The 22000-nt window shown below is 40.0% G+C and overlaps 1 protein-coding gene across 22 annotated transcripts in view; it reads left to right on the top strand.

Annotated features, from left to right (window-relative positions):
* The first annotated feature begins 474 nt into the window (after positions 1-474).
* LOC115222779 (ensconsin) overlaps positions 475-22000 on the top strand; it is a 208056-nt gene continuing 186530 nt past the window's right edge. For 3 of the 22 annotated variants that reach the window (XM_036511845.1, XM_036511846.1, XM_036511847.1), the window contains exon 1: positions 502-861. In XM_036511845.1, coding sequence (XP_036367738.1) covers positions 822-861 — 40 coding nt within the window. In that variant the 5' untranslated portion in view covers positions 502-821. Of the gene's footprint in view, positions 862-22000 lie in introns of all 22 variants that reach the window. The other 19 variants (XM_036511843.1, XM_036511853.1, XM_036511839.1 and 16 more) reach the window with 18 other exon arrangements.

Below are 22000 nucleotides of genomic sequence, written 5' to 3'. Positions count from 1 at the left end.
CATTCTTGGGTGTTATTGTTTACATTATTTGAAGATTCCAATAACAATGCCAGAAGAATATTGGTGGCACTGTAACCCAAGCTGGAAGGGTCAAAGATGAGAAGATAAAAAAAAGGAGACCTGTAGACACGATAAAAAATCTTGAGTCACTATTAACTACATATATACGGAACAATTATCAACATTCTTGAAGGCTGGCAAACATCGTTTGGAAGTTTAAGGCATGTCTGTTGTCTGTAGGTGTGTTCTGCCAAAATTATGACGAACAGAGGCTAAGGCTGATGAATGTGGGACAAGACACAACAGCAACAGTGAGGAAACAGTAACGATAACAATGTTAGTTGCGACATTAAATAAAAAAAAAATCAGTTATAAGATGTTACAACAATAAGAGTAAGGGAGGCACGAAGGGTGGAATTAGCAAACATTCCATTAATAACAGCTGCAAGAAACGTCAGCCTTAACAGCTGTTGCAGTAGCAATATTAAATAAAATAGCATTAATTGTAGCAAGAAATAGTATTAACGCAAAACGCCTTATATTTATGAGGATAACAAGAGTAGTAGCAATAATAACGATTTTTTATTAGTAGCAATAATAACAAGCTTAATGAGACTAATAACAGCGAGGAAGCTAGGACGGCGATTCGAATGATAAGCATTGATGATAGTAAGAGCATTTGAGATAGCAGCATTTTTATTATTTTGCAACAGATTACATGACAACAAGGCACGAAAATGTGAGGCTGTTGTTTGAGCCGACACGAATGATCTCCCCTTAATCGGTTTCAGTCTCGCCGTTGGTGACGTCATTCTATCAAAATGGCGGATACAGTCGGCTTGCTGAAACGGGAACATGCAGGTAAGTGAATTAACCTCAACAGGGTGCTCCTTACACACGCTCAAACCGCATCACGATGTCCCCGATAAACCGATCGGCGATCGACGTATGTCGTAGACGGTCGTCGTCGCCGCGTAGTTTGTCAAGATGACAGTATTTCGAAGAATTTTTCTTTTGCATCATCGAATAAGAAGGAAGGAGGTCTTCTCCAGCGACTCCCTTCGCCTTTTTTTGCTTTTTTTACACAGATCTGCTTCGGGTAAAAGTTATCTACCAAAGTGATAAACTCATAAACAGTATGAAACGATGGGCTGAACTAACGAGGGTGTCAAATAAAACTATGTTTCGCCCAGATTGGGCCCCGAACCCACGACTCAAAGGTTATTTTACGATGTTTTTTGCCAATTAGTGTCGAGATGTGACGAGTTTTTGTGAATGACTAAAGAAACACGCAAGCATAAAATTACGGGCGAAAAAAAGGAAAGGGGGGAAAAAAAAAAAAAAGACAAGATTACCGAAGAATCTGTTGTGTTATTTCAATTCTTTCTTTTCTGCAGAGAATTTCTGTCAAAAAATGGGGAGAAGAAAACTGCTTCGCACTGAAATTACGTCGGTTTATTCATATTTCGTGGATGTGGGATTCGTTAAACTTTTTTTTTTAAAAGCTTTAACGTGAAATGTATGAATACGATTTTGATATACCCGAAGTTTCTGTAAAAATCTAACAAAAAACAAAAAAAAAAATTAATTAAAAAATTAAAATAAGTGGATAAATACGCGCGCGCGCGCAACACATAGAAAGAGTCAGAAAAATATTGTGTCAGCTATTTGACTTTCACTAATAGAATACCCGGCGTTGCCCAGGCTGGAGACGAGCTGTAAATAGACCAACATTTTTTTAATGAACGCATATTCTATTTAATAAAACACTGTTGCATTTCCCTCGGAATGTTATCTTTCATTTAAGGAATTAATTTGCTTCCCAGTTCGTCTCTAGCAGTCCAGTGTCTTAATGCATTTAGTCTACAGATAGGCACTCAGTATTCATAGTATATTTCGTAATTTCTGGAAATAACATATCCATTTCACACGTATTAAATAAGAACACAGAATTAAATGAACCTGAAATACGGTTTTATTTCATTTGGAATGTTATTGAAGGTTATATATCGTCTTATGTTGTTGAAATATACGATCTTTATTTTTTGAATTAAAATAATTTGAAATATTAATGATGACCGTAGTGTCGGAAGGTAAACACCCCTGAAAATAAAACCGTTCGTATGTGGAGACTGGAGTGCTTGGAGGAACCTCACACTTGGAACAGCAATACATTCAGTGATAGAGAAATAAAATTAAGATTTCTGACGAACCCCAGCTTATGTGGTATTAGATCTGTACCGATCATAGACTTGGCAGTTCTCAGTATTGTCATGTTAGTATTTTAGAATACTTAAAGCTTTTTGCTTTAGCAATAGAGGCCTAAATAAAAAGTTTATAGGGGGGGGTCTTCCAATAACTGAACAGCTTACGTAAACCTGGCCATTAGCAAAGCTGTATTCTAACATGATACAGTTCTGCAAGTATCAATATTTACCTTTGGATTTATTGATTAATATGGCAAAGTTTATGCGTTCTGGAAACTGAAGTCTACTAAACTGAAAAAGATATATCTGTTAGTATGACTTATCTGGATATAATTTCGGTTAATTCAGTGAGAATGATAGGAAGAAAAGAACATTGAGGGTGATTTGTAATATAATCTATTAATCTTATACTATTGCATAACTGCAGATTATTATTATTGGAGATTATTTGTTTTTAATTGAAGTGTGTGTGATAGTAGACCTAAAGGTTGTTAGGAATTTAAAGATTCTGCACGAACTATTTTCTGATCCACACCAGTCTTTATCATTCTGTAGATATGACTATTTCTTGGAAATACTTGCAATAGCTGCCAAATGATATTGTAGACCTAAACATTTTATTTTGCACAGTCACTTGTGTGTCAGTAATGTTGTGGATTGAAAAACCCCAAATTCATGGCTCTGTCACTACCAGAAGGAAATCTTCCATCTTGTCATAAATTTTTGGCAAAGTGACCAGATAGCTGATCTTCAAATTGAATTCCTGTGGTAGGCTGCAGATTTTGTGTTGGGTCCAAAGCAATGATGGTTTAAGGCTAACTTTGATTTCATTACCATTTGTTGTTTTGGGGGATAACTGTTAGGATTTAACAGGTCATTTGAATATGCTTCTCTCATATGAGATCTATTTTCATGCAATTCCTTCAGTGACTTATCTTGGGTCTCCAGAACTTTTTCATGAGCCATAGGGCATCATCCCTGGCAATCATTTGGTATCTCTTATCCAATTCTTGAATTCTTGGTGATGCTGCAAATAATTGCATCATTTAGGCCAGGGGTCACCAAACTATGGCTCACGGGCCTGATCCAGCTCATGAGGTCAGTTCATCTGGCCCACTGCCGTACTATACCATCTGTGTATGTACCTGCAATGAGAGTTCATTTGCCTCTGGTATGGCATCAGTGTTTGGAACAACTTATGTCTGTGAGCAGACATTTTCAAAATGGAAGTCAGCACATCGAACGAGGTTAACTGATGAACATGTGAAAGCAATTCTCTTGGTCAGATGCAGCAATTCCAAAGCAAATATTGATGATATCTTAAAAGCTAAACACCAGTTTCACAACCCTCACCAGCCTTTTTTGCTGTTTAGTTTGTGAGATTCGGATATGTGTGCACCGGGTGTGATAAAACTATTTTATTACTAACATCGCCTTCTTTGATAACCTTTTGGTAAATAAATATGTTGGTTGTCATATATATATGATGTCTAAATAAATATATAGGTATATTTTTGCTTTTGCAGTACTTTACAAAGATACGGCTTTTGCTTATCATTGGTTGTATAACTAGATTACATATCCGGGTGGTAATTGCAACTGACCTCACTGGATAATTTGAGCATCTCTGCAACTTTCCCTCTCTTCATGTCTTTGATTACCTTATCTACTATGCTGCTTGAATTACTCATCCTTCTGTCGAAGTAGCCCTTCTTTATCATATACATATTATACATTCTCCACATTCACCAGCTTTTCATAACAGTATTATCACATCATTTTCTTCCATATCACTGGCAAATATATCTTTATCATTTCGAGTACACTTTTGGCCAGTGACATCGCTATTCATTTTCATACACTATCTTGCGATCATGGGCGCTTCACACCTCTGATTCTTGTATTGCAAGACATGTGTAAATCTTGTCTTTTCTGCCTCACCCAAAGCCAAATATTTCTGTTGCATAACTGCCCATCTAGCCATTTGGTACGATTACTTTTGTCCCCGATTTTCCAAGCCTGTTTCTTAGTCTTTACTGCCATATGAACTGTATCATTCCACCACCATGTGTCTATTCTATAGCCTTAAGTAAATCATTTCCTAGACATTCACTGCTTTCGACTGTGCTCCAGGTATCTAAATCTACCTCCCTACGGTCATATATGTCAGTTACAGTTTCTCTAAATCTCTTCTCAACTGCAGGATCTTTTAGTTTCCATATCTTCCTTTTTCCTGTTGTCATTCATTTGTGTGTCTGCCTAACTCTGACCTTGAAGTCACTTGCCGCCAATCTCTGTCGTTTTGTGAATCTTCACCGGGGAAACATCCCTTCTCCTGTTGAGAATGTAATCTATCTGACTTGCATGTATGCCAGGTTTGTAAGTGATAAGGTGGTTGGCTGGTTTTCTAAAGTGTGTGTTGCAGATTATTGGATCCATTGTATCACAGAATTCCAGGAGCTGTACACCCTTCTCATTTCTCTCACCATATCTATAGCCTCTATGTATGTTGTAGAAGCCATTGGCATGCTGGCCAACATGGCTGTTGAAATAACCAACCACGAGAATGAAGTTGCTGTAAGTCTTCATTGAGGCAGTTTGCAGAAGGCTCTCCTAGAAGCTGTCCTTCTGCGCTTTTGTGAATCCCTTCAGTGGGGCATATGCTGTTGAGTTGCCTATAACTAGTCTCAATTATCCTATCATGTATCCTGACTACCTCAGTTACTTTTGCTATCCATTTTCCTGCCATCAGTATGTCTATTCCACCCTGCAGGTGCTATTACTTGCCTAGAAGAATTTCTATCACTTTCTTGTGATAAGTTTGGTTGAGGATCTCTTCCATCTTACTTCTTGTACGCAGCATACATGCACTTGTCTCTACTTTGGCGTTACCACAATCTAACCAGATCTGCTTTTCATTGTGCCTACATTTATGGTTGCAGCCATGAAGTTCAGGGTGTATCTTTGATGGGAAGTATGTTTAATCCATTATTGTATGACTATGTCTGCATCTGTGAGGAATAAGAAGGGTTGTGCAATGGTTTATCAGCTGTTGGCAGATTTACACTCTTTGTCCTTATATTTAATTTACCATCATTCATTCTTATTCACACTTGTTGCATCTACCACAAAGGTGTAATCTCCTTGATGTAATCTCCAGGGATACAGGCATCCAGCAACAGGACCTCCGTAATGCCATGACGGACCGTGAAGTCTGGCGTAGCATGGTAAATTCCATTGTCTCGACCACGGTCGAACAATGATGATGATGAATGTAGTTTAGAACTATTATCAAATAATTACAAGTATTCCTAATTTCCAGTGTCATGTGCGTTTGCGTTTTATTACTGTGGTTTGTAGGATACTGATGTAGGCAAAGAGGATGTGGGTGGGAGAAAAAATTCCATTATGGGTGGTGGGGGCATGACAGCGCTCTTGCCATGCACCGGCCCTTTTCATGGCCAGTGAGCTGCCTTGCTGACATGAGAGAAAGAAATATTAATTAGGAGGGAGACCATGGGATGAGGTGGTGAAGTATGATGCTGAGATGTTGAGTCTCGCGGAGATGATGACCAGCGACTGAGACCTTTGGCAATTTGCTGTGCTTGAGGAGACATGTCAAGCCGAGTGAAATTGTAGTTGGGGCCAGTGCCAGTGCCACACAAAAGGAACCCATGCTGGTGACATATAACAGACACCCTGTACTCTTTGCGGAGTGGTTGGCATTAGGAAGGGCATCCAGCCATAGAAACCAAACCGGAACAGACTGGAGCCTGGTGCAGCTTTCCAGTTTACCAATTCCCAGTCAAACAGTTTTAGCCATGCCAACATGGAAAAAAGGGATACTAAATAATGATGATGAAGGGGCATATTAGATAAAGGAAGATGAAAGAAAAGGGGGAAAAAAAGGCAGCTTTAATAGTAGAATGCAAAGTGAATGAAATGGCAGAAATTAAAGCCAAGGAGACAGGTTTGTGCTTATTTTGACATTTTTGTTTATCACAGAGCAATGTCTAGAAGCAACCAAGAGTTTTGGAAATATGAAACGGAATGACCTGTGGTGTTTATATGAGTTGGGTGACAGGAGACTGGAGGAGATGGCCAGAGCTGGCAGTGAACATACATGAGCTATGATTGAGAGTCACAAAGAGAACAACAACTGAGCTGCTGCCATGCTCACAGGAAAGAAATATTATTGAGGCAGACCACATTAGTGCTGCAAACATCCATGGGAGAAGTGAAATATTCAAATTTTCATGAGAGAGATGATTTATATATATATGTGTGTGTGTACATATATATATATTTTTTTTTTCAGCATGGTGGTATCTTGTAGATACCCTAATTTATAATTTTAATTATTACCATTGAAGGTTATTTTTTCCATGCTGACCACTTGATAAAATCGTTATTTTATTTTTAAATTAACGATCTTATCCTTATATATATTAATTTATATATATATATATATGTGGAGGTGCAATGGCCCAGTGGTTAGGGCAGCAGACTCACGGTTTCGATTCCCAGACTGGGCGTTGTGAGTTTTTATTGAGCGAAAACACCCAAAGCTCCACGAGGCTCCGGCAGGGGGTTTTGGTGATCCCTGCTGTACTCTTTCACCACTCCTTCTCTCACTCTTACTTCTGTTGGCCTGCTCGCTTAGCCTGCGGTGTGGCCTCATTTGAAGGTTAAAACAATGTGAAGCTCATATGACCAGCGATGTGTAGCAACATCTGATAGCCTAGTCGGTCACAGTGATATATATATATATATATATATCATCATCATCATGGTTTAGTCATTTGGCTATCTCCATGCTGTGACATTGCCTTGAAGGATATATATACACATACACGTGTGTGGTGCATTCCAGAAAATTTGGGACTATTTTCTGGGAGAGACAGTTACAACTGTCCTAGATTATTGTAATTTTAGTATATCATTACTGTACATCTAATAGGCTTACCTGCTAACTTTTGTTGTTTCAGTGTCAAAGAAACTAGCTGTAACAGGACTTTGAACACATCCTACTTAACACTGCTTCTCACAGCTGACTAGCTTGCAGCATGCAGTTGAGATGTGATGGAAATTTTTGTGTTAAACTGGGAAAAGATGCTGCAGAAACTTAAGAGATGATCCAGACTGCTTATGGATTAGCCATGATCCAGACTGCTTATGGATTAGCTTGTATGAGTCAAAGTGTCTGGTTTTTTTTTGCGGGCACAAGAGTCTAGGCCAAACAAGTCTACTGAGAAGGTACTGACGATCCCCTTTTTCAACAGCAAGGGCATCATCTCCATCCACTGGGCTCCCTCTGGCCAGGTGATCAACAAAAAATACTTTGAGGAGGTTTTGAGGGAGTTCAAGAAGAGCTTTCATTGCAAAAGGGCTGAGCACCTGCACCAGTCCAGGATTCCATCCTGGGAACCAACTACTCGACAAAGATGGGCATCAAAACTGTCCCTCACCCTTCCTACTGCCCCCAAGTTGAAGGAGAACCTGTAGGGGAGTCGTTTTTGAAGACATCAAGAAGATGAAGGAGACTGTGACATTGCTTTGGAGAACTTCTGTAGGTCCTTCGTGGCTGGAGCCCTAGTGCTTTGAAGTCAGAGGATTCTATTTTGAAGGAAAACAGGGTTTTGTACTTTGAAATCAATAAATGTGTTTCCTGGAAAAGTTTCAAAACTTCTGGAAGGCACCTTCAATGTGCAGCTCCTCAGGCAAGTGTCTTTTACTAGAGCACCAGGACTGTCAAAGCCTTGCGAGTGGGTTTAGTAGACAGAAACACACACACATACACACAAAGTTTCCATCTATCAGATCCGCTTGCTAGTCTATGGTTGGCCTGAGGCTATGGTGGAAGACACTTGCCCAAGGTGCCACACAGTAGGACTGAACCCAAAACCATGTGGTTAGAAAGTAAGGCTCTTACCATACATCTATGCCTGTGCCTATATACACATACATCGAATTTCAAATTAGGGACATCAGGGAGAAAGAGGTGAATGATTTCATGAGAAAAGCTCGAGCAAAGAGTAACATGGATGCCGCTCAGGCTCGAAACCATTGACCATTATGTAAACCTCCTCGAGGAATGTGAAGACGCAGGATGGAAAGCGGAGCATTTTCCAATCGAGGGTTTGTTGGACACAGTGTGAGATGACTGTTGTTATCTTTAGGCCTAACTCATCATAAAATAAATACCACCATGACCGATATCCAAACCACAGTGGAAAAGGCTAGCCACTGGATTTGGTTAAAAACAGACGATGAGCGATGGCTAGAAGATTATTGAGTTTTATTTGATAAACCAGCTGATCTAGCCAGCGGGGCTTCACATCAGTGAGCCAGTGCGCAATGATGCCGCCGAGAGGTAGGCCCTGAAACGGCGCGCGTTCTCTCCTGATGACTGCATATACTTGTTGGCTTCTGGTATGCGGAATTCTTGACTGGCAGCACTTGCACGTGCAAGTTGTTTGCAAAACATCATTGAGCAAATTACTCATTTGACCATCATACTTATTTTTACAAAGAGAGGATTGATTGTGGCTTTCAAATCTCAGCTTCCTTTCTGTTCTAAGACTAGCTTGATCTGGTTTTCCAAACCATTTTATATCTCAGAGATGAGATTATGTACAAAAACCCAGATGAAACTCATGTTTGAAAAAACACAGCCTTTTCTTTTTTTTTTTTTTTTTTACAACTCTTAGACTTGTAAACTGGTTGTAGTGTTTTCAGACCCCCAATCGAAAAGGGACCAAGCTATACTCCCTCATTCACCCATACTCGATGATTGTTAATTTACCTTTTCACTCTTGGAAGGTGTTTTACAGGAAACTGTTTGGTACCATGAATTGACCATTTTAAGAGTAAATCTGTAATATTTTTTTTAATATATCCACTTTATTACCTAATGTATGAGTTTCTGTTTTCTTCTGACTTAGGAAAACTTACGGGACTATTCTCTCTCTCTTTCTCTCTCTGTATGTTTGTGTGTGTATATATATGTTTGGAGGGATATAACATATGGGTCGATACCATGGTGGCTCTCAGTTATGTTCCAGGTTATGGCTAACCGCATCAATCAGTATTTAATGTCTTTGACTACTATTAGTTGTCAGTCACTCTGTAAATTCTTCCGACGGATAATTCTGTGTTCGCTTCACTGGATGGTTATATTGTCTGGAGTATATATGCTGTATAAAATTGTAAAATAGGAGAAAATAAATTTTGAGGATGAAGAAGTTCTATATCATTGTAGTTATTGCTAATATATATATATGTATATACACATATGCTCACCCATATATACCCATTGTGGTCCACACACTTCTTCCATCGGTGTTGCAGTGCTTGGATTCCACTGGTGAAGAAGCTTTCATCCTGTCGGTCAAAAAAGTCTTCAACGGCAGATATAATGTTATCATCAGTGTGATACTGGTTCTCAGCTAAGTGTTTTCCATGTTGGGAAACAGATGATAATCAGATGGGGTCAAATCAGGGGAACAGGGAGCGAGATCAATCAGTTCAAAGCTAGTCATGCACATGTGTTGGAGCCCTTTTGCCAGTTTTCCTGGGCATTTGCTCTTAATATCCTTTTGTAACTGCCTTGGTAAGTTGGCGTAGTACTCTCCATTGACGGTGTGGCTCTTTTGAAGAGAGTCAATGAAAACACAGTGTCTTTTGCATCCCAATAAACATGCCATCACCTTCCCCGCAGATGAAACGACCATAACCTTCTTTGGAGCAGGTGGGTGGGGTGGGGGTGTTTCCACTGCATGAATTGTCTCTTTGTACCTGGCTCAAACTGAACCCAACACTCATTCTGGGTTAGGAAACATTCAGGGAAACCAGCTGGACACCCCACAGACAGTGTCAGATTTTCCAGTGATGGGATCAGTCTGATGTGTTTTTGATCCGCCAAGCAGAAACTTTTTGTCAGGCCAAGTTCATTGTGCAGAATGCTCCCAACTGTCTCACAGGCTATGCTGATAGCATTGGCTCTTTGATTTATAGTCAATTGCCTGCCATCCATCAGAATGTGGTGGACATGATCAATGTTTTTCTCAGTGGTGGCAATTGCAGGATGTCCGAACCTTAGGTGATCTTCAAGATCCCCTCCTAGATTCAGTTGCTCACTTTAACACTGTTGATTAAGTTGGAGCATCATCCCCTAATGTTGCAACAATGTGAATGTCCTTGGGGCTAAGCCTTTTTTATTTTGTGTGCAGGTACTCGATGACACCATGATGCCAAATTTTGCCCATTTTCAAGAGAAGTCGCTAGTTGTTACTATTGAAGTCTTCTTTGAACAGTCAGATGTCAATTTACCTGGAAAGAAACAATGGAGTTATTAATAATAAAAACTGAAATTAATGCATTCAAGATTTCACAGCTCTAGCATCAATCCTTCGTATTCAGCCTCCTCTTCTATACAAACATTGCATGTTTGTCCGTTGGATTGATGGGGATCATCTACTCATCCTTGAGGATGACTTAGATGGTGATATTTTTTTAAAGTGAAGGCGAGTTGTGCACTAAATATATAATATATATACATACATACACATGACACTTTTTTTCTGTTTCTGTCTATGAAACCTGCTCACAAGTCTTTGACTGTCTTGGGGCTCTGGTTAAAGACCCTTGCCGTGTGTGTGTGTTCAATTTTGTTTATACATCTCAAGCTGTTTAATTCATATTTAAATATATATGTATCATCATCATCATCATGATCATCGTTTAACATCTGTTTTCCATACAGGCATGGGTTGGATGGTTCGGCTGGGGTCTGGGAAGCCAGGATGCCTCACCAGGCCCCAGTCTGATCTGCCAGTGTTTCTACAGTTGGATGCCCTTCCTAATGCCAACTACTCTGCAAGTGTAGAGGGTGCTTTTTACATGCCACCGGCATGGAAACCAGACAAGGTGGCACTAGCATCGGCTATATTCGGATGGTGTTTTTTACATCCCACCGGCACAGGGTTCCATTTGATTGTAATTTGATAGGATTTTGATAATGATGTTGATGTTCTTGATTCAAGAGGTCCCCTCAAGCACGGCATGTCACTCTACGATCCAAGGTACTTTTGAGTGGGCTGGTTATGCAACACTGGTTTAGGTTACAGCTGTGAACTCACTTTATTTGCTGGGTCTTCTCAGTCACAGCATACCTCCAGAGGTTTTGGTCTTTTGTTATTGCCTCTGCGAGGCCCAACCTGTCTTGAATTCCTCTGTTATTGCCTATAGGACTCTGATGAATAAGAGGGGGCTGAGGGTTGATCCTTGGTGGACCCCTACTTCTACCCGGAATTCTTTACTATACTCATTGCCAACCCTAGCCCTTACCCTACTCTCTTTATAGGGCCTGACACACATGCACACAAACACACATAAATGTACACAGACCCATATGTACATGGATAGCATGAGATATATACATAGAAACTTTAACATGTGTGCATCTCTTGAAAACTCCAACAGGAAGGATATGCATATAAGCAGCATCCTGCATATAAACATAGGTTTCATTTCTTGAGTGCACCATATAATTACACCTGTACTTGTGTGGATATACACAAATACACCTACAACTACACATGCATACACACACATCGTTTAATGTCAGTCTTCCAAGTTGGCAGATGTTGATAGTTCGATAGGCTCCACTGAGTCAAAGGACTCCTTCCAGTGTTCAATGTCTGCTTTGGCATAGTTTCTGTGGTTGGATACCCTTCCTAATGTCAGCCGCTTTGTGATGCTTTTCATGGTACCAACACTAGTGGGATTGCCATGTGACTCACAAATATACTCCATGACTGAGCAGGAGTATAGTGGAGAGGGAGGTGGTTTAATGTTCGGTATCGAGAGGTCTGAGTGTGATGATTGGATAGGAAGAGGTTTGTTGGCGTGGAAGAAATACTATTCCAGGCTTTTTATATATAATGGTGGGAGTAATTTAGGTGGGGCTGGAAAGTGAGATAGATATGATTGTGATGAGATGTGATACTCTCAAATTATAAGGTGAATAAGAGAGTGAGGACAAAAGGACCAAGAAGGGTGGGTGGGTGGGTGGGTAAAGTTGCAAGAGTGTGTGTGTGTGTGGGGGGGGGGTGAATGGGGAACAAGGGTGGAGAAATGATAATAGATATGAGTTGGAAGGAATGGGATGGAATGAGGGATAGATGCCAGTAGAAGTGGTTTGGTGGTGGTGGTGGGGGAAGAGTGCTGAGGTGTGGCAGTACAGAAATAGTGAAGAGGAACAGAATCATAATGTAACTGTAGATAGCATAAGGATGAGCAATAGGGTGATGAAAGACGGGGTATTGGGGTGGGGGGTAAAAGTTGCAAGAGTGTGAGGGGATAGAATTTGAGAGGTGTATAGTGATATGTGTAGAGGAGGTCAGAGGTATGTTAGGGGTGGATACAGTGAGTAGCAAACAGACAGTGGCAGATATGAAATGGTGTCCAGAAGGATGTTTTAGTGTCATTAAAATATAGTTCAGGAGTAAAGGGGTGAGATAATTGGTCCAGCAGAAAGAGAGGACGAAATATTTAGTTGTGTTCTCATTTAATTATAGTTGCAGGATAACGTAGTAGTTAGAAGGATAATGGGGAGGGAGATGAGAGGGCAGGGAAGCGACACTGCATGCAGGGTCAGTTGTTGTATATACACAGTGTGCTTTTTGAAACCAGTTTTGCTGTGATAGGCAGGTCTTCTCGAGTGCAACATATTGCTAATCCTATTGGTCCTTTGCCATCTCTGCTCCGTGAAGCTCAGCATCCTGAGGTCATGACTTCACTGCTGGATCTCCATCTTCCATAGGTTCCATACGCATCATGTGCTCATACCATGGCTTCTGCTTTTGCTAGTTGTTCTCTCTACACATTCATACTTGGTTGTTTATATCACTGACATTGCACATCCAGTGGAATATGTGTTCTTCAGTTCTTTCTAATCTCTGCAAGTCCTCTGCATTCAGGGCCCATGTTTTACTTTGTAGCATTATTTTGTACTCAAGTCTTATACCTATTTCTTTACTACCCAACAAGGGGCTAAACACGGAGGGGACAAACAAGGACAGACAAACAGATTAAGTCGATTATATCGACCCCAGTGCGTAACTGGTACTTAATCTATCGACCCTGAAAGGATGAAAGACAAAGTCGATCTCGGTGGAATTTGATCTCAGAACGTAATGGCAGACGAAATACGGCTACACATTTCGCCCGGTGTGCTAAGGTTTCTGCCAGCTCGCCGCATTCTCAAGTCTTATATAGTCTATCTTTCACGTTTAAGGAGAGAGAGAACCTTTTTATTATGAACAGTAGTAATAGCTCTCTGAACTTTTCCAGTCTTTTCTTACTATTGGCTACTATACTTTTTGGACATTGTCTTCCTCCACTAATTAACTCACCTAGATATCAGAAGCTATTTACCACCTCTAAGGATCATCCTGGGCATTTGAGAAAATCTAATTCCCATTTTTAGTGTTTATTGCTCCTGTGCATGTCCCAGAGACAAAGTCTACTTATTCTGTTAACCTGCTTGTGATTCCATTGTATATCTTGTGTGTCCATAATTTGCCTTGGGTGCACCATATGGAATTTCTACCCCCTTTTTTTATATACTGAGGAAGTCGGCTGAAACTTTTAAATCACTATCAACCATTTCTTTCACACCAGTATTCCTGTTGAATGTTGGGCCTTGTAACATTCCACCAATGCAAAGCCCCCATACCCGAGAGACTTAGTTACATGTAATCAAACAACATGCATAGCACCAACAGAAGCACATTTGATTGCTGGCAATGGCAGATAGTGAGATACACAAACCAAAACATGTATTTCAAATTATCAGGAGGAAGAAAGAACTGCTGGAGTTTCAATGTCCATCTGGGAAGAAGATGTCATGGCTGTAGTTCTACTGTCACACTTCAACATACTCTGGCGGTACACATTAAACAGATCGAAATGGTAGTATGTACTACATGCTGCTCACCAGATGCTCCAAATCATGGGGACTCATTTGAAGAGAGCCTCGAAAAGATGGAAGAAGTATTGACCAACCTAGATGACAGCCTTCAGGAGACTTCAACATCCCTGATGCCGATTGGCCTAAAGGCTGCTTTCTCTCAGGTATTCCATTGCATTAACAGAGGCATGCAAATTGTGCATCACCCAACAAGGAGTAAAAATGTTCTGAACCTCTGCTTCACAAGTAACTCAGCATTCATCCATAATGTTATAATGACACTGATCATTTTCTCGGGTTATAACTTAGCAGAATTAACAATGTATGGTTTGCAAAAAAGCTGCAGACATGCAGGTTACTAGAAGCACCTGACTCCTTTTCTGAATGAACTTTCATAAAGCTGATTGGAAAGGTATTCAGAAAAAGGTCATCGAAGAAAGCTGGTCTGTTAGTCTCTCTATGAAAGATATTGGCTTAAAGCTACAGCACCTTATGACAATCATGCATGACATATGCTGCAAGTTTGCTCCAGAGACAAAATGTCAAACTGACAGAAAAACATAATTCTCAGGGATAGGAAGATTCTGATAAGACAACAAGCAAAGATCTCAAAATGTTTAGATAGGCCTCTGAAAGATAGTGAAGAATCCTATCTCAAACAAATATCGCTTGAGATTGAAAGTAAACTTCAGCACTCCCATGTAAAGGAGAAGGCAGAAAGAGACGCCAGGGCTGTAAAAATTGTAATGATAAACTCTAAAGCATTCTATGGATTTGCAAAAGAGTTTGCTTCAGTATGGTACAAGATGGAGCCCCCTCTTCAAAGAAAATGGCTCACTGACTGCAGATCCTCAGAGGATAAGTGAAATACTGAAAGTGCAATATAAAAGTGTTTTCACAACTCTGTTGGGACACTAGCGAATAGCTATGCCTGATGAGATTTTTGGCACCACAGTTCTATCGCTATAGAGCACTGTAGATAGAAAGAGATTCTCATGGATTCAATATGGTCATTGCCAAATCTGGTCACATTGTGATGAAAAAGGGCAAAGCTAATAATTAAGAGGATAGTACTATCACAACTGCTTGTATAGGATTAACGCATACTAATGCTACTTGTCAAACGTGTATTCCTGCACGACAAGACATCAAACAGAAAATGGATGCAAAGCCTTGGATATCATGTTTGAGCCAGAATTTCAAGAAATGGACAAACTAATTACTATAACACGTTTCTACGAAAATTGCACTAAATCAAGCTATGTAAGTTTTCTACATACAGTCTACTTTCTCTGTTAGTCTTCCTGTGGTCCCTCTGCATTCTTGTGTGTCTGTAGTTTACGCTGAGTATACCACATGGAATTTCTGCCGACACCTTTCTTATGAATCAGGCAGGGACATTTACTGATGTTTTCCTAACTCTAATTTTAGTCTTTGCTGAGTTAACTATAAGGTGTTTTGGTTTCAGGTTTTGCTTCCACACCTGGAATTCTTTCTCTAATTCTATTACAGATTCTACCATGAGAACAAGATCAGCGTATAGCTTCCAGGGGAAACCTATTTTAAATTCCTCTGTTATGGCCTGGAGGAAGACTGTGACAAACAGTAGGGGGACTTTGAACCAAGCTCTGGTGAATTGAAGCTTTTCAATACCTAGTTTTGGTTCCATGTCTGGAATTCCTCCAATTCTGCTATAAGAACCAGTTAATCAACATGCTAGAGTTCCCATGGTCAGCCAGTATTTAATTCCTGTTATAGTTTGAAGGACAACAGGCAGGAGAGGATTGAAGATCAAACATTGATGGAGGCCTACCTGCACACTAAATTCATCACTGACTTGCTGACCACCTCTTCGCACATATCTTGTATTGTCCTCATAAGTCATGCATCTTGTTAAAAATTTGTGGAACTAGTTAGCATAAATATATATATATAATCATCAGTTTAACATCCACTTTTCAATGCTTGCATGGGTCAGATAGAATTTGTGGAAGTAGATTTTTCTATGGTCAGATGCCTTTCCTGTCATCCAACTCTCACCTGTTTCCAGGTAATATTTCCCTTGCCCAGACATGTTTTCACGGAAGACTGGAAACAATCAACATTGCTTGTATGATGGTATTGTGAGCTGGCAGAATCGTTAGCACGCCGGGTGAAATGCGTAGCCGTATTTCGTCTGCTGTTACATTCTGAGTTCAAATTCCGCCGAGGTCGACTTTGCCTTTCATCCCTTCGGGGTCGATAAATTAAGTACCAGTTACGCACTGGCGTCGATGTAATCGACTTAATCCCTTTGTCTGTCCTTGTTTGTCACCTCTATGTTTAGCCCCTTGTGGGTAATAAAGAAATAGGTATTGCACATTTACCTGATGTCAAGGTAAAGGTACATCATCATCATTGAACATCCGTTGTCCAGCTCTTCTTCACACAGTTGTCATCCCTCCTCATCACACGGTTTACTTACCTGTATATTACATTTGACTCTTCTTGTGCCAGATTTTTTCCCTTTGCTGCGTTTGAACTTTGTTGTTTATGCACACTTACATTGCACATCCGTCAGAGCATGCTAGATTCATTTCTCTTCAGTTACCTTATATCCTCTACATTCGAGACCCAGGCCTCATTACTCGGCAACATTGTGGTTCTAACACAAATGCCCTTTATTCTGAGGAAAAAGACCTTTGTTGCCAACAGTGGTAGTATATCCTTGAACTTTATTTTGAACTTTTCTTAACGTGGCTACTATACTCTAGAAACAAGCACCTCCCTTGCTAATTACATCTCCTCGGTTACAAATGCTATCAACTACTTTTAATGAGGCATTCAGACATTTAATAGAATATATTGTGTGCTCATAGTATGTACTGCTTTGGTGCATTTGTCACATATGAAGCTTACTTTCTCTGTTTATTTATGATTCCATTACATCTTTTGTGTATCCGTAGCTTACACTAGATACAGTATGTCAATTTTGTACCTACTCCTTTCCTGCATTTTAAGCAAAGTAGTTTCTCTGAAGATATTAGGGCTTTGTCTTCATTCCTACTTACTAAAACCTCAGTTTTTACTAAGTTTATCTTGAGGCCTCTTGAGTCTAGGTTTAGCTTCCATGCCAGGAATGTCTTCTCTAATCCCACTATAAATTCAGTTATGTGAATTTGATCATCAACCTATAGGAGTTTCCATGGACGGCAAGTCTAAAACTCCTCTATGGTAGCCTGTTGGTCTATGATGAATTGGAGGGGACTAAGGACTGAACCTTGATGAACTCATACCTTGCTATATTCATTACTGGACATGTGAGGCATATGGATGAGGACAGCTGTGTAAAGAAGTGGATGGAATTTAATAGACCCTGAAGGACAAGGAACTGTAATCATAGGACGATGAGCCACAGTTGATGAAATAATGTGTTGAAGTTAGTTCTTCATCATGTTTTCATATATTTATTGTTACTAGGTACAATAGAGCAAAAAACAAAAGACTTAGAAAAAACAGAGTTCATTTCACTGTATACAGATTGTTCTATGTGGTGGCCAGACAAAAATTGGGCATGACAGAAGTTTCATTGACTTTTTTGTGGTAGTATCAGTTTTGCAATCATGCTTTGCCTCGACTCCCGACTCCTGTATATTAGCTTTCTATTGTTTTGTCAATAGCATCTTGTCTCCTGGTATCAGCTTGCTGTTAACCAGATCAAGTCTAGCTGTGTTCATGTCACTTCTGCTGACAGTGTTTGATTGACTGCTGCCTGTTGTTTACTGGTCTTTTTATAAACTGTGATTAGCATAATCAAAGTTTGATTTCCAGTCAACAATTTTGGATTTGTTAGAATTTTTGCTGACATTAAATTATTTGGTTAAATTTTTCTTAGTACCATGTTAGCTGTGAGTTGTCTTGACCAGATTCCAAAAATTTCTAGAAAACCATTTGTCGGATTGGTACTGAAGTGACAAAATACCTATTTCTTTATTACCCACAAGGGGCTAAACATAGAGGGGACAAACAAGGACAGACATAGGTATTAAGTTGATTACATCGACCCCAGTGTGTAAGTGGTACTTAATTTATCGACCCTGAAAGGATGAAAGGCAAAGTCGACCTCAGGGGAATTTGAACTCACAACATAACGGCAGACGAAATACCGCTAAGCATTTCGCCCGACGTGCTAACGATTCTGCCAGCTCTCTGCCTTGTGACAAAATACCAGTTGCAACTTAACCAGAATTGACAAAATACCAGTTGCGACTTCATGTTTGCAAGCCTAAAAGTCCAAGATTGAATTCTGGTATAGATCTACTACAGGATGAAGCAGTGGAGGCTGATTTGAAAATATTGAACCTCTTAGAAAAGATCACAAAAGGACCGAGATCAATGGTAATCCATTTTGCTCAGGAAGATCCATCTATCATGATGAAAGGGAGGTTCTTAAAGTGTGTTTATGAAAATATGGATGGATGGAAGCACTCCGTCGGTTACGACGACGAGGGTTCTGGTTGATCCGAATCAACGGAACAGCCTGCTCGTGAAATTAACGTGTAGTGGCTGAGCACTCCACAGACACGTGCACCCTTAATGTAGTTCTCGGGGATGTTCAGCGTAACACAGAGAGTGACAAGGCCGGCCCCTTGAAATACAGGTACAACAGAAACAGGAAGTGAGAGAAAGTTGTGGTGAAAGAGTAAAGCAGAGATCACCACCATCCCCTGCCGGAGCCTCTTGGAGCTTTTAGGTGTTTTCGCTCAATAAACACTCAAAACGCCCGGTCTGGGAATCGAAACTGCGATCCTATGACTGCGAGTCCGCTGCCCTAACCACTGGGCCATTGCGCCTCCACTTATGAAAATACACTCCCTGGGCCAAGCTCCTGCAGTCACTCTCTCTACACCAAGCTCTCCTCACTTCTTATCTTCCTATATCACCCATTCTTCCTGCAGGATGACTATTCAGCTACTGGGATCAGAGGAGAGCAAAGCTACTTAACATTTCATCTACAGTTATTCTCCCAGTTATCCCTTTCCCTGGAACTACTCCCTTTAACCCTTTCGCATTCAAACCGGCCAAATCCGGCCACACCATTCAACTTGTTTTATGTTCAAACTAGCCAGATCTGGCCTCTCACACCTACTCTACTATGTCACCCTGAAAAATAAGTGTTCACATCATCAAAATCTCAAAAGCTACAAGGTAATGTTTAATTTATTCAAACCAAAGTGAATAAATAAATATTATATTTGATAGAAAAATCCGAATGCTAAAGGGTTAAACCTCTATCCTTCAATCTCAACATCATCCCTTTCCTCTTATATTCCACCAATCACACCCCCAGTTATATAACTCTCTCTCTCTCCACTGAGCTACATGTAGGACAGCCATACACCATCTTTATCACCCTCTCATAGCTGTCATCGATGCTCTCTCACCTTTCTCCTCCACTCTTTATAGCCACCTCTACATCCTTGTAACCTCAATCTCTGTCACTATGCATCTCTCTCTCCCACATCATCTTATTTCTGATCTGTCTACAGATTTATTAGTTTGCTGCTCTCCACCTTTCCTGTACTGCCACTTACTACCTATTTCTTTCACCCCAGCCCCCCACTCCATCTGGAGATTTACCATTGATTACACCTTCATCATTTTATCTCTGCACCCATCACTAACCATCAGTTGCTCTCCTCTTACAAACTTACCAACTCACTTTTACCAAGCCTCTCTCCACATTCTCTCTTACACTCACCCTCTTGTACCTTGAGGGTACACTCTGGCACCTCATCATCACAGTTTGCATCTTCTTTCCAGTTACTCTTACCCACCCTTATATAATGTAGGATTGCCAAGTATGTCGATAACAAGAGCCTTAGTCTGTCTCTCTATCCTGTTTCACCATCTAAAGACCTGGCACAAGGTCCTCTCTCTCTCTCTCTCGACTACAACCTCACTCAGCTGAAGGAGCCTCTTTTTCTTTGTCTTGTGAGTTATTTGGAGAATTCGTTGGTGCCAGTGTCCTGAAATAAAAACATCCAATGAAGTCTGTGGTGGTTGGCATTAGGAAGGACATCCATCTGTAGAAAGCATGCCAGCAAAGACATTGACATAGGTCTCCAACTTGTTGAATCTGTCAAACTGTCCAACCCATACCAGCATGGAAGATAGACATCAAATGATGATGATGATGATAATGGTATATATATATATACCATTATCATACCAGCATGGTATGTAGACATCTAATGATGGTGATGATGATAATGGTATATATATATATATAACCTACCTGATAATGTGAAACTGTGATGATCAAATTTTGGCTGTAAAGTCTGCATGAAACAGTACAGAAGTCAATAACAATTCATATTCTGATGGTTAGACTATGGTAGTTTGGAAACATTTATAAAAGTGAACTCAGTACTTTATTATTGAAAACAAACTGCAAGGATCTATAGTGTTATAGAAAAGCCACAGAAAAAAAAAAGATTATACTGGAAGATGGTTAAGTTTTTACTATTGACAATCCTCTATATTCTAAGTCCTTTTCTTCATGATATCTACCAGCGCTGCTGTAATAACAATCATGGGTGCAATCAGAGGAGTAATACCATGGAATATTAAAGTGTTTGAACTTTAAACACCCAAAACTTTGCTGATTCTGATTTTCATGGCTGATGAAGGGTGTTCCCAGTTTAAGTGTCCTTTTCTATTAACTCTTTAGAATTCAGATTAATTTATCAAATGTATTGCTCATGTATCCATATTTTAAAAAATTAATCACGTATTATCTTGTAACTTCAAGATTTTGAAGATGTAATCATTTAATTTTAGAATGACATTGTAGGGTAGGTGGGAGAGACTGGATCTGGCCGGTTTGAACATAAAACAGGTAGACTATTTGGGCCGGATATGGCCGGTTTAAATGTTAAAGGGTTTATCATTTTTGTGTCTCACTTTCATTTTTACTGTATATATATATATATATATATATATAGGAGTGGCTGTGTGGTAAGTAGCTTGCTAACTAACCACATGGTTCTGGGTTCAGTCCCACTGCATGGCATCTTGGGCAAGTGTCTTCTGCTATAGCCCCGGGCCGACCAATGCCTTGTGAGTGGATTTGGTAGACGGAAACTGAAAGAAGCCTGTCGTATATATGTATATATATATATATGTGTTTGTGTTTGTCCCCCTAGCATTGCTTGACAACCGATGCTGGTGTGTTTACGTCCCGTCACTTAGCGGTTCGGCAAAAGAGACTGATAGAATAAGTACTGGGCTTACAAAGAATAAGTCCCAGGGTCGATTTGCTCGACTAAAAGGCGGTGCTCCAGCATTGCCGCAGTCAAATGACTGAAACAAGTAAAAGAGTAAAAAATACACACACACACACACATATTCATCCAAATTACAAAGATGGTATCTATCTCCTTGCACTTTTATCCACCTTGTTTTTGTTTGTTTTTTTGTTTGCATTACAATATGCATGGTTAATTATTTGGAGTTACTGGTTATTGAGGTTGTAGAGGTGACTGTTCATTGATTAGTTTTCTTCATCGCGCAAGAGAGAAGAGGAGATAGTGGAAATGAAAGCAGGTGCACAATAATATACACACTGCCGATAGAGAGCTTTCACGTCTCAGTATCATCGTCTGTGTGTGTGTGTATATACATTTGACTATGTTCATAAATTTTGGTTTTAACATGGCATTTATAACCCGAATATCATTGGAAATAGATTTTCTTTGTCCTTGACCTTATTGAATTTTGCCGTGTTTTGTCCAGACCTGTCCTCTACTTTGCTTTATCTTAGTCTGTGATTATATCC

Source organism: Octopus sinensis, linkage group LG21 (genome assembly GCF_006345805.1).
Source record: "Octopus sinensis linkage group LG21, ASM634580v1, whole genome shotgun sequence".
Lineage (NCBI taxonomy): Eukaryota > Metazoa > Mollusca > Cephalopoda > Octopoda > Octopodidae > Octopus > Octopus sinensis.
The sequence above is the reverse complement of the archived record's forward strand: the minus strand, read 5'-3'. Positions and strand labels throughout refer to the sequence as shown.